At 41.8% G+C, this 19,176-nt stretch overlaps 1 protein-coding gene across 6 annotated transcripts in view; it reads left to right on the forward strand.

Moving 5' to 3' along the window:
• Positions 1 to 19,176, forward strand: part of DZIP1 (DAZ interacting zinc finger protein 1) — a 54,482-nt gene that overhangs the window by 33,517 nt on the left and 1,789 nt on the right. For 4 of the 6 annotated variants that reach the window (XM_067713370.1, XM_067713369.1, XM_067713372.1 and 1 more), the window contains 8 exons: positions 4,622 to 4,681; positions 9,308 to 9,447; positions 12,568 to 12,730; positions 13,021 to 13,150; positions 13,852 to 13,905; positions 15,498 to 15,691; positions 16,849 to 16,979; positions 18,190 to 18,364. In XM_067713370.1, the coding sequence (XP_067569471.1) occupies positions 4,622 to 4,681; positions 9,308 to 9,447; positions 12,568 to 12,730; positions 13,021 to 13,150; positions 13,852 to 13,905; positions 15,498 to 15,691; positions 16,849 to 16,979; positions 18,190 to 18,364 (1,047 nt within the window). The other 2 variants (XM_067713373.1, XM_067713374.1) reach the window with 2 other exon arrangements.

Raw genomic sequence — 19,176 nt, forward strand, 5'->3', positions numbered from 1 at the left:
GATCGGTTCCCTTTGGCATGTGTTTATAATACGTACTGCATAAATTCTTCACATATTGGATGTTATTATTTACAAGTGTTTAGAACATGCAGGGTTTTTTCCTTTGAACCAGTAACAGAGATAAAATGTGTGTTTGACCTGTAGAAATGTCTTTAATATTGAAGATATGAGAAAATTATCTCCGGCAATTATTCTCTATTCATTTTATTTAGGTCAGGTCTAAAGTCTCTCTGTTGCCTCCTTTTTTAAGGTTGATTTTTTTCCACTCTTTCTGAGATTCTGTTCCCATATAGGTCCATTACAGAGTACTGAATAGAGTTCCCTGTGCTGTTCAGTAGTAGGGTTGATTTTTACAAGGCATTGCTGGCTACTTCTTTTTTGTACCTCAACACGTGTTTTCGTTTCTTTTGTTTCCCACCTTGTTCTTGTGAGCCTCCTATCTGGCATTACACGAGGGCCATATTTTCTTCGTTTTATATTTTTGGTACCCGAAAAAGGACGCATACAGTAGGCATGTAATGCTCTCTGGGGCTGACTCTGTCAGTCCTAGAGCACTGTGTCCTATGTGGACCCTGGCCTGAATCAGCCATGCCCCCTTGCTGGCATCTGTTGGGATTGAAATGCTCGTTTTAAATGCCAGCCAGACCTGGCACGAGGCCCACAGCCCTTGGATTGGGATCAAAGCTGATTTGTGAGCATCTCAATGGGCAGGGGCAGAGGAGGAGGCTTGGTGGTGGCCCACTGCCTGGCCACCCCCAGCTGTGGCAGCTTCCCCGGGTGCTGGGGGCAGGGGCACAGGGAGGGTTGGTCACGTATCGCACAGCATTAATTAGCCCAACTTCCTCTCTGTCTTTCCCTTTGTTCTATCTCAAAGCTTGATGAGGTCCTTTACCATGAAAAATCTCATGATTCCTCACCGGCTGAGGTTGGGTTCCCTGGGACGCAGACGCCGGGCTGGAGGTTTGCGGGTGCTCTCTGGGCAGTGCTCTCAGACAACACCTGTGAGAGAAGCAGGGTTGGGCGTTAAAGGGATGTTGATCCCATACGCAGCTGCAGCGGAGGCCTCAGCAGGTCTGACCAGGAGCTTTAGAGCTGGGGTGGGCACTTGGGAATTTTCCTGGATCGAGGCCGTCAGTTATAAGACATGGGTTGCCCCTGGGAGGGGGCACGCTCCTTTCAGCTGAGACAAAGCAAAAAGTAGGACCGAAAGGTGGCAGGAAAGCACTGGATGTGAGCTATTGGCGCAGACGAATTGTTTGGCTGAGCATAGAGTATGCAAGAGATTTGAGGGGCTTCCCTGGTGGCGCAGTGGTTGAGAGTCCGCCTGCCGATGCAGGGGACACAGGTTCGTGCCCCGGTCCGGGAAGATCCCACATGCCGCGGAGCGGCTGGGCCTGTGAGCCATGGCCGCTGAGCCTGCGCGTCCGGAGCCTGTGCTCCACGACGGGAGAGGCCACAACAGTGAGAGGCCCGCGTACCACAAAAAAAAAAAAAAGAGATTTGAGGGACAGGCTGGTTTAGGTTGTTCACGGCAGCCACTGAGTGCTGGGCTGAAGCTGCTTGGGTCGTCCTTGTGGCATTTTGTAGCGGCTGAACGTTCTGAGGCTGAGCATGGCAGGATTGGAGAGCTGGGCTGCAGGAAGCTTAGCCTGACCGATGCGTTCAAAGAACCTGAGCTGGGAGATCACTTGGGTATGTTAGAAACAGTCTAAGAGATTCCTCACCTAAGAATCGGGTTGTGGTGATGAAACAGAAGGAAGTGGATGTAACAGCTGTTGCATGGGATTGGTGGAAAGGCTGTGCAAGTGATTGGGGGCCGAAGGTGAGAGAAGGCTCAGAACATGATGAGCTCAGGTACTGGGTGGATGGTGGTGTCATTCAGAAAATTCCAGAAGACAAACCCAGCAGCACCCGTAGGGAAGCACTGGGGCTTCGTGGCCAAGAGTCTGGAGTTTGGAAGCAGACAGTCTGGTTTCACGGTTGACTAATGAAACTGTAGGGGCCTAGGTTTACCTTACCTGCGAAATGGGGAGAAGAGTCTTGGCTACTTCAGTGGGCTGCAGTACGCACAGAATGAAGCAAGGCCTTTGGAGCAAAAGCCGCTGAGCAAGCACTGGCTAACCGTTAGCTTCTAGGGTGGGGGTGATGAGGTCCAACAGAGTCAGCCAGTGGAGAGAGGGCTTGGTGAAAGTCTGGGAGTTTTTCTTCTGGAGGTAATGGTGGGAGACCGACATAAGGATTTTTCTGGCGGCCTTGGCAAGTTCGGAGGGGAAACTCAAGCCCCCAAGAGTTTCAGCTCTCACCCTGGAGATCTCAGCTCGGGGCAGGAACTGGAGGCTGGACCTGTGGCTTATAAAGCATGAGAATGGCAGGCCTTCCTTCCCAGTTTGGGACATCAGTCTGCTTTGGGAGCTGGGGTCTGGTCAACCTCACTTCCTCAGCCTTTATTATTATAGGAGCCCAGGTTCGGGAATCTGCCCCTCCTCCACCCTCTGCATCGCTGCAGGAAATGTCAGATTTTGACAATTAATCCTGACTCGAGAGATAAGTCATAGGATTATCCCTGTAATATAATGATAATAAAATACATATGATGATTTTGTAAAATTTTATAAAACTTTTCCTCATAACTTTATTCTTGTCATTTTCATAAAGTACAATAAAATATAAACCATGTGAATTAAAAAAATGAGATTAGCTTAATCCTCCTAAAACCTGTTTTCAGCAGTTCAAACTAGTAGAATAGTCTGTTTGTATAACTTTATTTTTTAAATTTTTAAATTTTTTATTGAGGTATAGTTGACGTATAACATATTAATTTCAGGTGTACGATATAATGATTTGACGTTTGTATATGTTGCAAAATGATCACCACAATAAGTCTAGGGCTTCCCTGGTGGCGCAGTGGTTGAGAGTCCGCCTGCCGATGCAGGGCACGCGGGTTCGCGCCCCGGTCCGGGAGGATCCCACATGCCGCGGAGCGGCTGGGCCCGTGGGCCATGGCCGCTGAGCCTGCGCGTCCGGAGCCTGTGCTCCGCAACGGGAGAGGCCACGGCAGTGAGAGGCCCGCGTACTGCAAAAAAATAAGTCTAGTTAACATCCCTTGCCACACATAGGTACACTTTTTTTTTCTTTATTTGTATAACTTTAAAATCTTGATGCTGAATAACAAATATGAAAGCACCTTTTTGGTGTTCAACAGTTGTGTTACATGTTACATGGAATTACATGCTCCTTTGTGGGGCCATGTTTACATTTCAAAATTAAAGTGGACTCCTATTTACTATAGGCTGTGTTCCGAAAGTTCATTTGAAAGTAGTTTAAAATGCATTTCTCCCATACAGTCAATGTCAGATATGTTGAGTAGATTGCTGAACAAGCTGTAAGAGCCTATTTTTAAACACCTAAATATAATACGTATTTATTTGTATATTCCTATTATATGTGTGTGTATGTGTATATTTGTATATGCCTAAAATAGAGTATCAGAAACACCCTTTAGTAAATCAAAAGCCAGACCTTCAAAGTAGGAGGTAGTAAATCCGAGGTGATACGTGCAAAGCTCTTAGGTCTGTGCCTGGCAGCCCAGTGAGCACGCAGGAATTGTTGCTATCATTAGCCTCCCCACTCGCCCACCCTGGGGTCTGGTGGCAGGATGAAATGACCCCCGTTTTGTGGGAGCAGGTGGAGAGCTCTCTGGGCAGGTGCCCCATGTCAGTCTCCAGGCTGACGATGAGGGGCCCAGGCACCTCCTAAGTCAGACTTTTGGTTGCATTTCATTCTGTGCCTAATGCCTGACTGCTGTGGTTAGTTAGACCTTCAGCTAAAACCTGGAGAACCAAGAAGGAGCTTTCCCTCTGTTGATCGGATGGGGTTTGCTTTATCTGTGCTGCCTGCGGGTTTCCTTGTGTGGGCACAGTGACATTTCCCTGGGAAGTCACCCAGAGGCCTCATCTCCGCCGGCCACTGTTCTGCGGTGGGATTGGGAAAAGCCCATCTTCGTTTCTCATCTCCTCACCTTCGCCCTGGTGACTCTCTGGGAGCAGAACTAGGTCTTGAAATGTGGTTTAGGGACTCGAAGGTGTATAAGAATGGGTCTTGGTCCTACTGCTGACCCCAGGATACCTCTCCTTGCCCTTTTACCATTCTGGTCCTTCCACTTAAAGACCCTGGGGCTGGCAAGAAGTGGGAATCCCAAGGCCCTGGGAATTTTTTATCTTTGGAAATAGAATATTTTCAATAATTTTCTATCTAGCCACCTGGTCAAGATACAAGGAAAATATTTTTAGAGATAAGTGAAGGAGATCTTTTGCAGTTGTGTTCTTGTGCCTTAAAAAAATCATGTCTGGCACTAAGTTGATGAGCAATAAATTTTAACTTTATTATTTAAAATGTAATTTCCTGAGAGTGGAGTTAACAGAAAATACGTAGCAAGGGAAGATACTATGGAAAGGCGACCAGCTTTAACTGGCTGCCTTAATATTTTTTTCCCAGTAAATTCTTGCTATTTTAGGCATGGTTAAAATACTATGGAACGATATCTTTCAAAATTGTTTGAAAGGAACTAATTTTACTTTGCTGTCGTCCTATTTGTACTATTCTTATTTTTCCTCATTAATAGAACAGGCATTCTCATCGCACATACTGGAACCAATAGAAGAACTTTCAGAGGAAGAAAAAGGTAACAAAGAGGGGTTATATCTGCATCAATCACATTTAGTTGCTAAAACCCAAGCCTTGGAAGTATGGTTCAGTGGTTTTTATGGTAGTGTATCAAAATGAGGGAAGACATTTAGGTTTGGATTACATTTTCAATCCACATGTAGTATTCTGTCATCCTATTCCCCCAATGTGCTGTTATATTTTTCCCCCACTTTACTGTTTCTTAACATATGAATAAGAAATTTCCTGTGTCAGTGAACTTGAAAAAAGATTTTAAGCCTTTATGTCAATGCAGAGATTTTTTGATCAGATGACAAGTCGACACAGTTGTGTGCCAGGTTATACAAAAATATTCATATCACAGTAGTTATTTCTCATGCCCTGAATCTATGAAATGAATAGGTGAAGTGCCCATTTCAAAAATTGTTTTTAATAACAAGGAAGGCATAATGTCTAAGCCCTGAATGTGGAATATTTACATGCAGAATATCTTAATGGCAGAATGGTTTGGGGAGATAATTAAGATTATTACTGCTTCCTCATCTTATTTGGTAGTAATAATAAAACTTATTTTCTACCAACTAATCTTTGAAGCTTATGAATATTTACATTATTAAGAATATTTTCTAATGCTAGATTTATCCTAAAACAATTATGTTGGAATCAGTTTATCATAATTTTCTCCTTAGTAATAATAATGCTTTACCATATTTCGCTTCTTTAGGAGAAAACAAATTGTTAATATTTACATGGGCTCTGGTTTTGTCATTTTTGTTAGGAAGAGAAGTAAAATTATATGTTCTAGTATGTAAATTCCTGATATTTGTTATAACTGCTTATGTGTTCTCTAGACAGTTTCCAGTTTTTTTATTTGTTTGTTTGTACAAAGCTACAAATTGAGAAGGGACTACGTCAGGCATATCTATAACATCTACATGATGTGTATTTTCATTTTACTTGCATGTAACATGCTTTCTCTCTCCTACATAAGTATCATTTATTGATGTCTGAAACCCAAAATCCCTTATTCTCAGAAGAATCTATGAAATGTATTAGGAGGTTCATAGATAGGGTCCAAAATTTTGAAACTGCAATTGCAAGTCATATAGTTCACACTTATTTAAAAACGAGTCAGCTGGTTTCCAAGAGGAATCCTGATTTGTCCATCATCCCCATTTCAGTTCCAGGTTTCACCCACTGCATATTCTGCCTGTGTTTCTTTTAGAAGTCTACCTGGACCATGTAAGGCATGAGTTAGGGATCGTTGACAGCAAACACCATCATCGGCTGTTGTCACATTTAGGGAGATGAGTTGGGAAAGAAAATAATCTTTGCCACCCTCCACGCGTTCAGACACAGCTCTGGTGAGGGACGAGAAAGTGCTGAGGACCGCTGAGAACAGCCAAGTCCCAGCGCACTGTCACAGAAACCAGTGACCGCATCTTTCTGGTGCCTCCGTGGAGCCAGCATGCTGGCAGCAGATTGATTGCCATCAATAAATTCCTCAGCTTGTGCTAACATTTGCAGACAAAGGCCTGTGCAGATAAATCTTAGCAATGGTTTGCAAAAACAGTACAACTTTTTACCAAGAAGTAACTCACATGAGACTGTTTCTTCATCCTTACTCTCTGACAGTTGTGTCGAGACAGACTTGATCTTGCCGTTCTGTAAGATGTTAGAATGTGAGGGCCAGGAGGGATCTTAGGGGCTATTTTATTTTTCAGAAACTTGAAATATGGGGGGATTAGGAGCTTGCTCCAGGTCGTCGAGTTTAATTAGTGACAGTGCTGGAACTAAAGTCCAGGTTTTCTGTTTTCCGTAGTTTAATGCAAAGAACAAAGAGATGGAGGAAGGCAAACTGGTCCAGCCATTGCAGGACTGGCTGGGTTGCCTTTGGGGAAGTCTCTTTACCTCTGGTTTTAGAGTCCTCCTGTGAATAATGAGGAGATTGAGTACTAGATGATCAAGTCCCCTCCAACTCAGAAATTCTGTTGTGTTTTGCTTCGTTTTGCGTTTTGTGCATTTGTTTTGTTTTTTTACTACTTGCTTTGCGCTACAATTATTTGCTTACCATAAATGGTGTGTTGTAAGTCTGATGTAACTGATCACACGTGTGCGTTAGTCTGGCCATCTGCTTGGGCATGCTTTAAAATTTTTAATTGGAGGAAATGCTGATCTCTAGAATATTTTATCTTGTTGATCTTGGTGAGCAGTACGTGCTTTATTTAAAATCTTCAGCTCTGATTGTCTTTCAAGTAATTCATTTCACCTTTACATGAAAACTTTATTATTATTTTTTCCTATCCACTCTACCTTCTTTCTCTTGCTTCTGTCGGCCAGCCCCAGCCTTGTAAGAGTTCTTCCTATCAAGGGTTTTCTAATTATTCACAAATGGCTTTCCAAAGCGAGCACAAACAGGTAAAGGGAATTTGAGGACAGAGGGAAATGTTTAATCTTCCATCATTTGGGGGAACTTGGACATCAAAATGAACTTGTCTTCGGGGGTTGAGGGTGAACCCAGACCAGTCAGCAAATGAATTCAGTTACTGCCATCAAAGGCCTTGCAACTCTTCTAGACTGGCCAGTCCATCTGGGCATCACTTGACCCCTGCATGTGGCCCCATGTCCCAGAGCCTCTCTTCAAGCTGTGCTTCTGTGTCATTCCTTATATCTGAGATGCTGCCCAAAGAATTTTCTTTGCCTAATTGGGGTGGGAGGCGCATCTATTTCCATGGTAGCTCCATGACTTCCAGGTTCTCTCCTGGTACGTCCTTTTACTTTTAGCCCCAGACAGTTGCAGACTTGATGGCCATCCAGCAGCCAAAGCCAGTGACAGCTGTGGCTGCAGCTAGGCCCTCTAGATTCTGATGGATTCAGTTCCTAGGACAGAAGTGTTTGTGTGTGTGTGTGTGGTTTCAGAATAGTGGAAAAACATTGGTGGGAAAACAACAGCATGAATGCTGACAGTATAAAGTTTAAGATTACTTCTGATTTTGATGCATATAGAATCACATAAAATTTCATAATTTTGATTTAGCAAGCCACCAAAGCAAAGTATAGAAAAGCATCATCATGCAGGATTTTCCCTCCTGTTTAATGTACAGATAGTAATTTGACCAGTTTTGCCTTCAGCAAAACTGTTAATTAACGAACAGAAAGATTCTTTACTACTGGACTTGACTAGTATTTAGAAAACATCTTAACCAAAGGGCATATTTTCAAGATCTTCTGCAAATCCACATGCCATCAGAACCTAAAAATTCCATCTGCTGAGGTGGGTAAGACCATGGAACAATGGAGTATCTGTGAGGACCCGCCTGTAGCCCCAGACCTAGGCAGTGGCATCTGGTGCCCCCTCCTTTGGGCGAAGTTCTTTTGTTAGGAGAATAGACTTCAAATGATAATAGTACCATTGTCACATTCTCCCAGATCTGCCTTTGGATGTTCACGAAGGGTCTCAACTACCCAGCACTGAGCCTGTTTCCTTGAGGCTTCAGTTTCCTTTGACATAAGGACTCAGTTCTTCAAGGTCGTTGTAATCATGCCCCTTTCTCCAAACCCTCTTAAACTAGACGTTTTTTTGGTAGGGAATAAAAGGAATAAGGAAAGGAACATTAGGAGAATCTGGCCTGTTATTTTTCTTTGTTTTTAATTATAGGTTGTTTTAAGGAAAATATACTTTTCCTAAGACTTTTTTTAATTTCGTTTTCATTTTGGTAAGTATTTTGAGAGGCATAATAATCTTCACATTTTGAAATTTTATGTGAACTTAACCTCCACTAAATTTATTATATAAATTTATTATATAAAAACTTAATTACTTAAAAGACATAGGGCTTTTTCTTCATTAAATGATATCTAAACTCTAACTGAATTTAGGAGTAATGAATTCTTGAGGAAGTAGTAAGAATAATTTTAGGATTAAACATTAAACTTCCAAATAAGTTTTTTCGACTTTGCTTCTCTAGAGACCTATTTCTCACATTAGTTTCTAGCTATAATTTGATTAAGTGATCAAGAAAGTCTTTAAAGATACGGAAGTTTTGAAGCAGACTTAAGGTAGTTTTTTTTTTTTTTAAATAGCATTACTTGGGGCTTCCCTGGTGGCGCAGTGGTTGAGAGTCCGCCTGCTGATGCAGGGAACGTGGGTTCGTGCGCCGGTCCGGGAAGATCCCACATGCCTCAGAGCGGCTGGGCCCGTGAGCCATGGCCACTGAGCCTGCGCGTCTGGAGCCTGTGCTCTGCAACGGGAGAGGCCACAACAGTGAGAGGCCCTCGTACTGCAAAAAAAAAAAAAAAAAAAGTATATATATATATATATATATATATATATATAGCATTACTTGACTCTTTATTTATTTTTTTAACATCTTTATTGGAGTATAATTGCTTTACAGTGATGTATTAGTTTCTGCTATATAACAAAGTGAATCAGCTATACATATACATATATCCCCATAAGGTAGTTTTAAAAGCTACAGTACTTAAGCATTATATATTGTGCTGAATGACTAAACTATTCAAAAACTTTAAAACATTATAAATGCTTGCTTGCTGTTTTGAAGTTGTGTTTTGCCATTTTCTGCTTAGAGGTTTAATGTATTTGTTTAATTCCTTTTTAATACATTATAAAAACTTATTTCAGGAAAGGAAAATGAACAGAAATTAAATAACAAGATACATTTAAGGAAAACTTTGAAGAATAACCCTTCCCTCACTAAGGAAATAAGAACAGTCTTGGAGCAGAGCTTGGTGGAGAAACTGGAAACCTTGGGGATTAGTGCAGTAAGTTCACCCACCTTGGGAATATTTGCTGTTTTGTTTTGTCTGTTCGGCTGCACCGTGTGGCTTGCGGGATCTTAGTTCCCCGATCAGGGATCGAACCCGGGCCATGGCAGTGAAAGCGCGGAGTCCTAACCAGTGGACTGACAGGGAATTCCCTATTTTGTTTTCTAAATAAGAAAGGATCAGAGAAGAGAAGAAGGCATGTCAGTTCTGTCACATATGGAGATCGGAGGCTAATGTGACATGATGCATTAAACACTTCAGCTGGCATTCACTGGGTGCCTGGCACCTTTCAGAGAGCTTTCCAGATAGTAACTCATTTAAACATAGAAACTAATCTCTTAGGTAGGTGACAATATCGTCTGTATTTTACAGAGAGGTGAAGTAACTTGCTTCAGGTCACATGTTCGTGACGAAGGAGCCAGGGTTTGCATCCAGGCAGTTGCAGGGCGGCTTACATTCTGATGTTAACTCCGAATTACTGCCTGTTACAAAATCAGCACTTAAGTTACCCTTATTAAATGAATGGATGAATGAATCGTATTTCACGTTGTTGCCAGATTGAGTCGTTCTGTACATCATGTTATATATACTCTTTGCTTTTTACATTTTTCATCGCATACATAAAATACACAAACTTAATTGAACAACCTGAATTTATATACCTGCGTGTGTGTGTACATCACATGTGCATATATATATGTGTATGCAAAAGTACATATGTGCATGGAATGTGCACAGGTGTGTGCACATGTACATGTGTGCATAATGTACATGCAATGCATGTATGTTTGTGTGGCTGTGTGTATGCAGGTCTGTGTGTATTTGCATGTGTGTGGATATTGTGTATACGTGTGTGTGCGCAAATCTGTGTATGTATATATGTATATACACATGTGCATGCATTTGTATGTATCTGAATGTATGTGTGTGTATACACATATACGTGTGTATACAGATTTGTATGTACGTGGGGGGGGGTTGTGTGTATGATCTGAACCACCACCCAGATCAAGAAAGAGATCCATCATTGCCAATACCCTAGAAGACTCTCTTTTGCTTTCCTTTGTCAATATAACTCCGTACTCCCCAGCCAGAGGTAATGGCTATTCTGACTTAGTTTTTTTTTGTTCTTGAACCTCATAGGAGTGGCATCTTACACTGTGTTTTATTTTGCGTCACTTCTTTTGCTTATGATTTTTCCTGTAAGATTCATACTTACTGTTTCATTTAGCCGTAGTTTGTGGTATAGTATTCCATTGTATGAATATACAACATTTTCTCTATTCTCCTGTTGATGGACATTTGGATTTTCCGTTTTGGGCTCTTTTTGGCCATTACATTCTTGTGCATGTCTTTTGGTGGACATAGGCATTCCTTTCTCTTGGCTGTGTATTTAGGAATGAAATTGCTGAGTGTAAGAGTATACATGTTTAGTTTTAATAGGTGTAGCCAAATAATTTTCCAAAGTGTAAAAGTTTACACTTTCCCTGTCAGTGTGTGAGAGTTCCAGTTCCAGTCTGCATATGGTTTTTGGGTTATATATTTTATTTGGAACGTTCCCTTTTATCCTAAGATTATAAAAACACGCTATATTTTTTTTCCTAATGCTTACATAGTGTTTTTGTTTGTTTACTTTTTTTGTCTGTCTGGGCTTTAACAATTAAGTTTGGAAACAATGAGTTAAAGATCTAACCTTATTTCCAGTTGGATCAGTTGTCTCAATATCTTTCGTTGAGTAATCCACCCTTTCCTCGTTTGTTCGAAATAGCAGTTTTATCATATAGGACATTTTTATGTACATTTGGATTTATTTTTGGACTTTCAACGGTTCTGCCCTTTCAACTATTTTTTCTATTCCTTTGCTAACACCATACTGGTTTAATTTTAGTAACTTTGTCCTGTACCTTAGTATCTGTTATAGGTCATGCCTTTTTCATTAGTCTTATTTCAAAAGTTTCTTGGCAGTTCTTCCATATTTTGTTTTCCAGTGAACTTTAGAAACAGCTGCTACAGTTCCAGAATAACCCCTGTGGGGATTCTGATTGGAAATGCCTTAAATTTTGTGTATTATTTAGGAAGAACTGACATTTGTACAGTATCGGGTCTTTCCATCCAGCTGCAGGGTACAGGAAGACATATTGAACACCTGCTCACACAAACAGATGGTAGATCCATAATGACAGTAGATTGTAGGATGTGAAATGAAGGAAAAGTAGAGGGGAATGAATAACTGAGGTCAGAGAAAACTTCTTCTTGGAGGTAGCAGTTGATCTGATGATGGAGATTTCTGTCCCCTGGGCAACTGGGTGGGTGGTGGAGCCGCTTCCTGGGATGGGGAAGACTGAGGGGAATGGTGGGGAGGAGATGGGAGTGTGTGTGTGACACTGATATTGAATAAATGAATAAATAGCTCTTTAACTGGTTTTCTTCTGTCTAGATACCCTTCAAATCCAGAAGAATTTTCTCAAATCACCTCTTAAATTATGGCATTTTCCTAATTGAAAACCTCTGAGGATTTTCGCTTATCTGTGGAATAACCAACCTTTAAGCTTTTCATTTTGGCATCAGTCTCCTTTTCTGCTCTCCTCACCCATTCCTCTGTAGCATTAACCACTAGACATGCCTTGACTGTTTCTGTCCCATTGCCTGCCTTTCCCACAAGGTGATCCCACCCATCTGGAACACTCCCTCTTTTTACTTGTTTCACTCCACCCATCCTTCAGGCACAGCCCAACCTCCCCCTTAAGGCTTCTTGGCCCAGTGGGGCCTCTGACAGCCCCTCTCCCTGAATTCCTCTAGCCCTTGTGGACTCATTCAGTCCTTGTCACACACCTTGCACTGTTGGTTAATCAGTCACACACACGCCTTCCATGCATTTGGTCCTGGCCCCTACAGCCCCATACCTTAGCCAGTCACGTACAATCATACACACACGTTATGTGTCCCACTGCCCCATGAGCTCCTTTTGGGACCGGGACCGTGTGTTATATGTCACGGCATCCCTCACCTTACATGCAGCAGTAAGGACGAAAGGTTGGCATGGTTAATGCTGACAAATGTCCATGAAATGAAAAACATCCCAGGATAATTGATTAACTTAACATTTTATTCCTTCAGGATATACGCGGTATTCCAAGTGACCACTTGAATAGAGTGCTAAGAACCGTAGAATCAGCAAGACATGAGCGAGAAAGACAAATACCTAACATTCAGCAAATTCGTGAATTCCTTGAAAATCAGGTCAGCCGTAAAACTGAAGAGAGAACACTACTGTCCACAGGTAAGCCTGCTACCAACTGCCATTTCATTTCTGCAGATGGGAGCAAAATAGAACAACCGTTTCATAATTTTCGATGGTTCACAAACCTTGGAACTTAATTGGCAACTCTATTATTGTTTGAACCATGAAATGTTGGGTCTTAGGTTGTGTTTTTTACATTAAAAACCCCCTGTAGTGTGGAGTCTAGACCCTTGAGACAGGCTTGTTCGTTTCAGTGCCAGCATAGACAGTATTGTAGTATTTTATTCTGCTTTTCACATCATGGAGACTCACGAATGACACTATTCCAGACAGGTACAGTGCTTCTCAAGTGGACACCCTTTCAACTGGAGAAATAGCCAAAGCAATACATCTTCCTCTCAAAAGCAGACAGTTGGTTAGACAAAAACGTGTTTTTACCGATAGGACATCTGTTCCAAAGTGAGTATTTTCAAGCCTAAAATTTTTTTATTAACGTTCATCTCAGTCAGCTCGGGCCGCCATAACAAACTACCATAGACTGGGTGGCTTAAACAACAGAAATTTATTCTCTCACACTTCTGGAGGCTGGAAGTTTGAGATCAGGGTGCTGGCACAGTCAGGTTCTGGTGAGGTTTCTCTTCCAGGACCCACAGATGGCCACCCTCTCACTGTGTCCTTACATGCCAGGGAAAGCAAGAGAGCCCTGGTCTCTCTTCATCTTCTTACAAGGACACTAATTTCTTCATGTGGGCCCCATCCTCATGACCTCATCGAAACCTAATCACCCCATCTCCAGATACCATCACACTGAGGGTTAGGGCTTCAACATATGAATTTTAGGGGGTCACAAACATTCAGCCCACAGCAATGTTTGACCCAACAGAGAATCACACTTGGAATGCTTACCCACCTCTCGTTGTCTCAGGGAGAGTTGCTGCTGCTCACCCTTTAATAAAGCAAAAATCACCAATTCCTTAGAAATATATATATATATATATATATTTTTTTTTTTTTTTTGGTACGCGGGCCTCTCACTGTTGTGGCCTCTCCCGCCACGGAGCACAGGCCCCGGACGCACAGGCTCAGCAGCCATGGCCCACGAAATCTGTTTTAAATTACATTATTCACTTACACCAGAAATATTTTTCTCTTGCTTTTAGAGTTAAGAAAAATATCACAGAAGATCATTTTCCCAGAAAGTCTTCAACTGTTGCGTGAGTACTGAGGGAGCAGGGGGTGGTGATGTTTAAAAATTCTTTTCACTGAACATTTCTTTCATTGTAAATTAGTATATTCATTGTGGTTCACTAGAGCCATAATTAGTACACATCATATTTAATGTGTGATTCCTTTGTTACATCTTTGTTCCTTTATCAGATATTACCTGGGTCAACAGTACTTATCCCGTGTGGCCGCCATTAACAAGTGGGACCACACCTGAGTCATTTCTGTTATTTTTTCCCCCAACTGCCCACCTCCTGCCCGGTGTCTAGTAATGTTCGATAAATGTGTGATGTTGCTTTTTAATGTCTGGATCCATGATAGTGTAGCCGGATGATGTTTTAGTGTTCTAGCTCCTTGTGGAAGTTGATAATGGCCCTAGAACTTACTCTCTTAGGCTCTCTTATGATACTAAGAACCCTAGCTCAGTGTTTCCTTAACTGTGTGACACTGATTCAGTGGCTTGCCTGTTAAAAAGGCTCTGTTTTCTTATCTGTAATATGGGATGATGCTACCTTTTTCCCAGGATAGTTCTACAAATTAAATGAGAACATATGAAAAGGGCTCAGCCTCAGTACTTGGCACATGTGGGTACTCAATAAATTGTAGGTATATTATTGTTATTAATTGAGTAAAACTAATTTTATAATAATTGAATTCATCATCATTGACTTGTTCTGGCGATATCGATGCTTTGTTTCTTCATTAAGGCATTTTGTATATATACTAGAGACAGAATAAATATATTAAAGACAGTGTAAATAATAATTCACCCTTCAAAAGTACTTTTCATGTACATAATCTCACGGGAAGAGCCTTATTTCATGGGATGTAGTGTAACTGAACATTGTATGGAATTTAGGTGCTCAATGAATTTTTTTTTTTTTTTTTTTTTTTTGCGGTACGTGGGCCTCTCACTGTTGTGGCCCCTCCCGTTGCGGAGCACAGGCTCCGGACGCGCAGGCTCAGCGGCCATGGCTCACGGGCCCAGCCGCTCCGTGGCATGTGGGATCTTCCCGGACCGGGACACGAACCCATGTCCCCTGCATCGGCAGGCGGACTCTCAACCACTGAGCCACCAGGGAAGCCCTCAATGAATATTTTTTAAATGAGTGACTACCACTCTGAATTTCTGTTTCACTTTAAAATGGGGTGATAATTCACGTTATGATACGAATGAGATTACGTATTTATGTAAAAGTCCTTTGTAGGGTGCCGTGTAAAGGTAAGCCGTAAGTAGTGACACTATTTTAAAAGATGACATAGTCTTATTGCAAAAATATTTTTTTCCACTGTGAAATATTTTTCTTAGGTGTGTGAAAACCAATATTAAGAATATACAAATTTTGGCTTCAAGGAGTAATGTCCTAACTTCAGCACGTTTTGGTAGATACGCCATGTGGCTGGCAGGTCTGGATTTGAAATGACCCTTTGGCCCTTTGTGGCCCTGGCTGCCATCTTGTTCTGTGGCCACATGGGTGTCTATTACGCTCTCTGGAGAAAATTCCCACTGCTTTAAGGGACACATGGTAAATCCTGAAGCTTAGGGAAACAGCGTCCCCTGTTTGGGTTTTGATTTGTCTAGGACCCCTCCCTTCAGTTCAGAGGAAGAGCTGGACGATGGGGACCTCCTCCAGGCCTGTGTCTCGCCAGACTTACTTCCTGTGCTGTCATCTAAAAGCAACAAGAGTAGCTTTGGAAGGAACACCGTCAAAAGCGACACTGACTGGACCGAGGGAAGTGAAATTGAGGACTCTGCTATTTCTCCCAAGCCCACAGGTAAGCTTTTGTTATTGAAAATCCCTCTGGAAATTTTGTTTAGGACAGTGGTTCTCATCTGGGGGCACCAAGCACTGGGGAGTCTGAGCTGAGAAAGTGCCCGAGGAAAGAATGGGGCTAATCCAAAAGCTGCTGCCGCCTAAAGATAATGGACAGGGCTTAGCAGGTAATTGATATTCAAGTGGAAGGAGAGGAAGGGGTTGGGGACGCCTGGATGTATTCGTAACAAATATAAGGGCTGCTGAAACAAACTACCACATACTCTGTGGCTTAAACTACAGAAACTTACTGACAGGAGCTGGAAGGCCAAAATCAAGGTGGCAAGGTTGGTTCTTTTTGAGGGCTGTGAGGAGAGGATCTAGTCTATGCTTCTGTCCTTGGCTTGTGGATGGCTATCTCCTCCCTGTGTCTGGTCACACTGACTTTCTCTGGGCGTGCATCTATGTCCAAATTTTCTGCTTTTGTAAGGGCACCAGTCGTATTGGATTAGGGTCCACCCTAATGACCTCACCTTAACTTGATTCTCTCTTTAAAGGTCCTACCTCCAAATAAGGTCACATTCTGAGGTAATGGGGGTAAGGACTTCAACATATGCATTTGGGACACGATTCAACCCCTAACACTGGGTGACCTTGAGAATAACTGTTCTAATACACTGTGCTGCCTTTTGGATATGAGGCAATCCTAAAAGAACATAAGGTCCAAGTCAGTAACTGCTGATAATTTGCTAAGGAGAAGTGACGCTGAAGGGTCATTTTTTTTTAAAAAAGAAATTCTGTTTAGTGCAATTTAAAAATTATATATTTTAAACATATCATATATAATTAATTTATTGTATATAATTTGTATATACCATGTATTTATATAATTATGTAAAATATAACTAATCATTTAAAAATAACTGGTTTTGAAAACAATATATGAATATCCCATTCATGCAGGCTGCCTCACTGAAATTAAAGTTTCTGACCATGTACTTGAATGAGACCATCCTTCTCTGATTTAAAAATTTTATTCTTCTAGTCTAGAGGAGCATGATTTCTTTAAAGGAAGTATTTGCAAAGCTTAGACTCTCTCAAATTGTTTGTAAGGCTATTTTGGAACTGAAGATAAATATAATTTTTTTCAACTTCACCTATTTTCTGTGGGTCCTATAGGAACCTCCATTAAAACATTAACTGGAAAAGTTGAAAAGACAGTTTCAAATCACAGAAGTGTGAATAAGCCAGTTGGTGGGCTTAATGTTGCTGAGGCGTTCATCAAAAAGGCACAAAAAGAAGATCTAAAGGTGAGATCACTTTTACTCGCTAAGCATACACAAATTCATCTTTTAATGAATATACCTTAATAATTGTATTTTTTACAGTGAAATGTAAAACAAATATAATTATTTAGTATAGTAGAGGCTGAGATTTTTACATTGTCTTGTTTTCAGTATCGTATTTCTTCCTATTCCATAGAGGATCAAAGATAGTGAAAGGATAACTGGTAATCATGTCCTATGCTTATCAAGTTTTACAGGTTTTCACAATCCCGTCACGTGTATTATTTGACGTTTGCAGATATTAGGTAGTTTGTTCACAGAAACTTGTGACTGATTAGAAACTGGGGACTTCAGATCTGAGTCTAGGAACCTTTCTGCCACCGTGGCGAGACCTGGAAGTGAAATAGGGACTTTCAGGGTTGGGAGCCAGAGTCGGTGGAGAGATGCTTCAGGTCCATGACCCAAGCACAGGGCAAAGCCAAGCTCCCCTCCCCGAGTGGAGGAGAGGCCCTGACACACTCCAAGGTCCCACACCAGGCACCAGAAGTGCTTCTGTGGACAGAGACCTGGGCAGGCTCGTCTGTGTTGATGGGGTCTGCCAGTAGTAGTTGCTCTTTTCTTAATTTTTCCCTTGAATTAGATTTCATTCCTCCCCTGCTCATGTGTGGAATCCAGAGCATTTCGTCAAACTACATTCGTACGGTAGTGCCATTTGTGTTACACAGCCAAGAATGACAAAAAGTCACAAGAGGTCAAGAGAGAGCCACCGCGTCTTCCTTAGAAGGGGCGCCCGAGAAACACGCGCTCCTTTAGGTCAGGGCCGTTTCTGCAGGGCCCGCATGTGATGACTCCTGCAGTTAAATGTCTTAGTATCACAGAGGTAAGAGCCCCAGAGCCAGCCTAGCTGCTCCTTGGGGAGCATCCTGACTTGACTTCTACGACGTAGTGTTCCTGGAATTTGCTAAATTCATGATTGCTGAGTAGGAAACGTTCATTTCCACAGCAAGGAACAGAAAAAGAGGTGATTCCCTCTGCTTTCAAAGCACAGATTTCCAAATCCGTTTCATTTCCCCTCCAGAGATGACCAAATGACCAGATTGGGGGATCCTTTGAGGCTCCCAGCTTCTCATCATTCAGTGTCTGCGGCTCAGTCTGGCCAACAAAGCGGTCAGGGGGCTCTAACACACACAGTTTCTTTAGGAAACATTCATTATTCTCCACGTATCTTTTTCAGTGTGCAGATGTGGATGATAATGACTGGGACATATCATCCTTAGAGGAAGAGAAATCTTTGGGGAAAAGAATTGGAAGAGAACAGAAGGAACCTCCACCTGTGAAGAATGAATCAAATGCTACTCAAGTGCCAAGTGCCTGGGGTGCAACTAACCAGAAAGGGCCAAAGGGAGAAGGTTCGCTGCTTTGGTGTCTAGCAGAAGCCTCTATAAATATCTAAGCTATGCTAATATATTATCAGACAGAAACACTGTTGGCATAACAACGATCTTGCTTTCCTTACATTACTTTAACAAGGACTGAATGTGAACAACTTACTGATTTGTATATATTTACTAATTTTCTAAAATTTAATTTTAGGTCTAATCCTTAGTCTTTAAATTTCTAAAATATCTATTTGAAAACGCCCATATAAATAGTCTCTTCATGCAGATGCCTCAGGAAATTTAAATTTCTGATCATACACCTAAATGAGGCCACTTTTTCTGTCTTCCTGTATTCATCATCATCATAAATATTTTTATTTTCTTCCAAGGAAGATTCTTCTTGTAGCACTGTAGCCAGTGGGATGAATGACAGGTGAAACCATCCACTGCTATTGTTCCTATCCATCCAGGCTAGAGTATGGGTAATAAGTCCAGTAACTTACCTCTCAACCCATTTAATTTTTAAAATCAGAAAATATAATTTGTATTTTTTTTCTATCAGAGTAATTCTTCTCCATGCCACCTCTCAGCCTTTCTTCATCTGTGCGTCCCATGAGCCATGCCTCTGAGTAACGGGCTCAGACCCCTATTTCTAGGCTCACTGACTTTAGACATGAACTGTGGAAGTTCTGCTAAGACAGAGGAGGATTTGACTCCTTCCCCACTCCCTGCACCTCTCATGCCCCCTCTTCAGGACTTTTGTTCCCACATCTGTAATTTTAACAAATACATGCACATCTCTACTTGCTCTGTCTGTCTGTAGCAGGGTCTCCTGCCTATCC

Source organism: Pseudorca crassidens, chromosome 18 (genome assembly GCF_039906515.1).
Source record: "Pseudorca crassidens isolate mPseCra1 chromosome 18, mPseCra1.hap1, whole genome shotgun sequence".
Classification (NCBI taxonomy): domain Eukaryota; kingdom Metazoa; phylum Chordata; class Mammalia; order Artiodactyla; family Delphinidae; genus Pseudorca; species Pseudorca crassidens.